The sequence below is a fragment of the Anastrepha obliqua genome, chromosome 4 (genome assembly GCF_027943255.1).
Source record: "Anastrepha obliqua isolate idAnaObli1 chromosome 4, idAnaObli1_1.0, whole genome shotgun sequence".
Taxonomy (NCBI): domain Eukaryota; kingdom Metazoa; phylum Arthropoda; class Insecta; order Diptera; family Tephritidae; genus Anastrepha; species Anastrepha obliqua.
This window is the reverse complement of record NC_072895.1, coordinates 96,781,075-96,785,375: the sequence shown is the minus strand read 5'-3', so window position 1 is coordinate 96,785,375 and position 4,301 is coordinate 96,781,075. Positions and strand designations below refer to the sequence as shown.

The 4,301-nt window shown below is 40.1% G+C and overlaps 1 protein-coding gene across 7 annotated transcripts in view; it reads right to left on the bottom strand.

Moving 5' to 3' along the window:
• Positions 1 to 493: 493 nt before the first annotated feature.
• The window catches only part of LOC129245334 (bcl-2-related ovarian killer protein), a 76,714-nt gene continuing 72,906 nt past the window's right edge, over positions 494 to 4,301 (bottom strand). For all 7 annotated transcript variants that reach the window (XM_054883424.1, XM_054883420.1, XM_054883421.1 and 4 more), the window contains 2 exons: positions 3,956 to 4,264; positions 494 to 808 (listed from right to left, as the gene is read on the bottom strand). In XM_054883424.1, the coding sequence (XP_054739399.1) occupies positions 644 to 808; positions 3,956 to 4,264 (474 nt within the window). In that variant the 3' untranslated portion in view covers positions 494 to 643. The remainder of the gene's footprint in view (positions 809 to 3,955; positions 4,265 to 4,301) is intronic.

Below are 4,301 nucleotides of genomic sequence, written 5' to 3'. Positions count from 1 at the left end.
TCACGAAACTGGCTAGAAGACTGAACTGATTTGGAGCTAAGCTGTCTAATGCGAACCGCCTGCCCTCACAGTAGGGAGAAAAAAGTATGCGAAGGCGTATATGTGCGCCAAGAGAGCATAGCAAAGCAAGAAAAAAACCTTTGAGTAGCAGCAGCAGTAGCAGCGGCGGTGGAGCCATTTGGGGAGTGCACAAATACTGAACAGTAGGCGCAAGCCAAAAAAGCTAAAAACAAGAATCAGCTGTATCTGTTTGCAGGAGCTTTTAAACTCTCAAGCTCATGCGCGTGCGAATGTGTTAACATCAGTCGAAGATATACATACATACATATATTTCTGCTTTCAAAACAATGTTGTTGCAAACCATGATCAGCAAAGGCACAAACCATTTGCTGAAATTTTTGTTGAGTTCCTATTATTCACTTCCTCTATATGGTTCAATTTAAATACAAGACTTGCACACCAAAGAGAAAAACTTAAATAACAAAGCAGTTCATATTTGTTGGCATTCGTTGAAATTTTTTTAAACACATTTTTTATTTATTATATTATTTACTAGTTAGCTTAGTTTTTAGCCACATTAAGAAATACTTTTTTTTTAAGTAATTAAAACTAAATAAATGTAAGTTGTATTTTATAGTTATTGCTATGATGTCAGACGTAGATACACTTTCGGTACCAAATAGAAAAATATGAATCTTAAGAACATATATAGTACAAATATGCCGAAAATGCAGCCAATAACAATGGTAGTCCATTCCAATGGACTAAAATTACTCGTCACCGGCAGTACGTGTGTGTTAAGGCCAAGCTAAAAATATACGGAAAAAAATGAAAGACTTAATTATGGCAAACTTTGCATGGAGCTGAGTAATACGAAGAACGGTGTAACTAAAGTAAAAAAGAAAGAAATCTAAAGTAAAAAATTGATAATACCAATAAAACAGAAATTAATAATGAAAAACGATTAGCAATGAAATACATAAATCCTATCCGCCTTTATCTCGGTGTCACTGAAGTGACTGCGGAAGTATAATTCGTCCCCTTAGTATTAAAATAGCCTATAAATTTTTTGATGTTTTGAGAAAATGAATTTCAAACTTTTTGTCGAAAGTAGCTCTCACTCAAATCTCATTATGTCTGTAAATATTTATTATTTTTTGACTGACGTTTTGACCCACTTTGTGGAACTAGAATTTGACAAAATTTTGACCACGTATAAAATCGACGAAACAACTTTTAAGAGGATTTGTTGGAAGCTCCTTCTAATATCGATAGGGCGCTAGACTGGATTGCATTAGTTAGCGTTTGGATTTTATAAGTTAGAGCTAAATTTATTATGATGAATCTCTATTTGCTAAAGTGATCTTTTGGTGAAAAGCAGGGGTCTTCCTGATCTTAAGAAGCAGTTTACTTCCAGTCACGTCTCAAAGAAATGACTTGGAAAGTTTAATTCTTGGCTGCCTCTTTCCTGCCTTGGATGCCTTACCAAATATTAGACTAATGGCTACGTCCTGATCTGTTTACGAGCCATATGTGAGACTTAGTACCCTCTTCAACTGCTTATATATATATGTATATATATAATTGGCGCGTAAACCCTTTTTGGATGTTTGGCCGAGCTTCCTATTTGAGGTGTGCGTCTTGATGTTGTTCCTTAAATGGAGGGACCTACAGTTTCAAGCCGACTCCGAACGGCAGATATTTTTATGAGGAGATTTTTCATGGCAGAAATACACTCGGAGGATTACCATTGCCTTCCAAGGGGCGACCTCTATTAATAAAAAAAATAAATAATTGGCGCGTACACTTCTGTTAGGTGTTTGGCCGAGCTCCTCCTCCTATTTGTGGTGTGCATCTTGATGTTGTTCCACAAATTGAGGGACCTACAGTTTCAAGCCGACTCCATACGGCAGATATTTTTTTATGAGGAGCTTTTTCATGGCAGAAATACACTCGGAGGATTACCATTGCCTTCCAAGGGGCGACCGCTATTAGAAAAATCTTTTTCTTAATTTTGGTGTTTCACCGAGTTTCGAACCTACGTTCTCTCTGAATTACAAATGGTAGTCACGCACCAATTCGGCTGGCAAAGATTTAGATATCTGGGCTCTCACTTTTTCGCTACGCCTGCGGATATAGCCGGTGTAGATATCATAAAGTTGGTGAAGTTCATTAGTAGCTTGTTACGGCTAACTACGACGCAAATCAGCCCCCGTCGGCGCCGTCGTAAAATGTATGGTCATCATCGTATCTAATCCCAAGGCTCCTTCTTCTTTCCCATCTCCTTTCCCCTCTCCCATGTATGGCACCACAACGGACGAATTTACTAACATTTGTCCAAGTGAGCCCTTTAGCTAGGGCAGCCATTTAACCTAACCTAACCTAACCAATTCGGCTACGGCGGCCCCAAAAGGAAGGACTAAGATAGTTTAATTCTTGGCTGTCTCTTTCCTGCTTTGGATGCCTTACCAAATATTAGACTAATGGCCACGCCATGATCAGACTACGAGCCATACGTAAATTTTAGAACCCTAATGAGGGTTGCGCGGTGCTCTTTCTTTAATTGCTAAACAAACGTAAATAAATACACACTTTAAATTACCGCAGGAGATACTTTGCATTTTTTCAACATCCTCCTACAGCTGTACAAAGCACTGAGCCACTAAGAGCAACTAAGGAGTATCACCGACTAAGAGAGGTTGAATTATAAGTATCTTTGATTTGTTCGCAAATAAGATGCGCTCCGTCTTTAGAGGATTAACAGGTAACCCGCAGTAAGCAGCTCACTTGGCTACCAAGTTCAGATACTCCTTTATCAGATCATCCTGATTACCTAGAACTTTTCCCCAATAATAGGAGCGACATTGTTCGCGTAAGTAATTTGCCGACAGTCCGTTCTTTCCAGCTCCTCCAGTCGTCACTATCTAGAATAAAGACCGGAGCTGATTAGCTTGCAGAGTATCTGATTCACATTATTCCGAGCAGAGGCGCCTCCCCACTCTGCTGCGAATTTTCTGTCACTAAGCAGGTTCACAATCTCTTTCAAGAGATGTTAAAAAAAGTAAGAGAAAATAATTTTAAAATCTTTGAAGGATACATGAGAGCGGTTGACCTTCTTGTGCATGAAAGTTATTCTCACCCCCAGCCAGTGTCTAGGTGGGTAGGTGAAATAGTTGAAGTGCCAATCTGGCACTCCTCAAGTAGCACTAAAGCGCCAGTTTGATACCATTATGAGACCTACAACAGACAGATATCTTCAGCCAGCCAGAACTGTTAGAATAATAATATGGGGAAGATTGGTGGGATTGAGGTTGGCGCACTGCCCCAGGCTGTCGAAGAAAGGAGCACCCAGTAACCTAAGTCGTCTTTGAGGCCAATTTAGTCCCCTTCCTGGCAAGCTCATCAGCAATTTCATTTCCCTCTATGTTCTTATGCCCGGGAACCTGTCTAGACTAATAGCTTTTGTAAGCTTAAAGCTGTACAAGTTTGGAGAAGTTGCTTCACTCGGAAATCTGTACCGCCTTCGGGTGGCTTGATAAAAAAGTCACTTTCATCAACTATCAACTTTCTGGAAGGAATCAATGGAGTCGTTGATCTACATATCTCTTAATGCATTTGGGCTCACGACGTCCCAGCAGTATCCCTGCAAGTTTTAAGACCGAGAGGTCGGTTGAAAAAGTTTTTTTCTGATATTGGAAGTTTTGCCTGCTGTGTTTAGTTCACTCATTGATAGTTGGAAGAGCTAAGCAAAAAGTTAACTAACACAAGTGCTTCTGGCTAGAATTTAAGGAGAAAAATCGGTATCGCTTTGCATGTGGCAGATTTCAACTCTAGATTGAGTGCAAAGTAGGTATTTACCGCGCTTGAGATGAATGACTGATAAATACGCTAAGTCAAGCGGAAAGGAGTGGAGTTATTCAAATTGTATATTAAACTTGAAAATGGGTGCACTTACCCAACCGCCATTCTCATTGATCCACGATACCAGTTCATCCTCGATCACTTCCGAAACGCCGTCTACTAATTTCGGAACATATTCCGGGTGACCTTGACGCACAAAATCCACTGAAAGGCCGCCGGCAATGGCAAATAATGAAATCACCTTACTCCAAGTTATTTCAGACCGAAATAGATCACGTCCTACAGCACCTAAGAGAAGCGTAATCGTTTCGGCAGAATGAAATTCACCGCTTGGAGCGCGACAAATTTGTCTTGCGACGCCTGTGTAGATGCGTGGATGCATGCGCTCCAACTCGTCACCCAGCTGTAGAGAGAAAATATGAGTAAAAATATGAGAATAA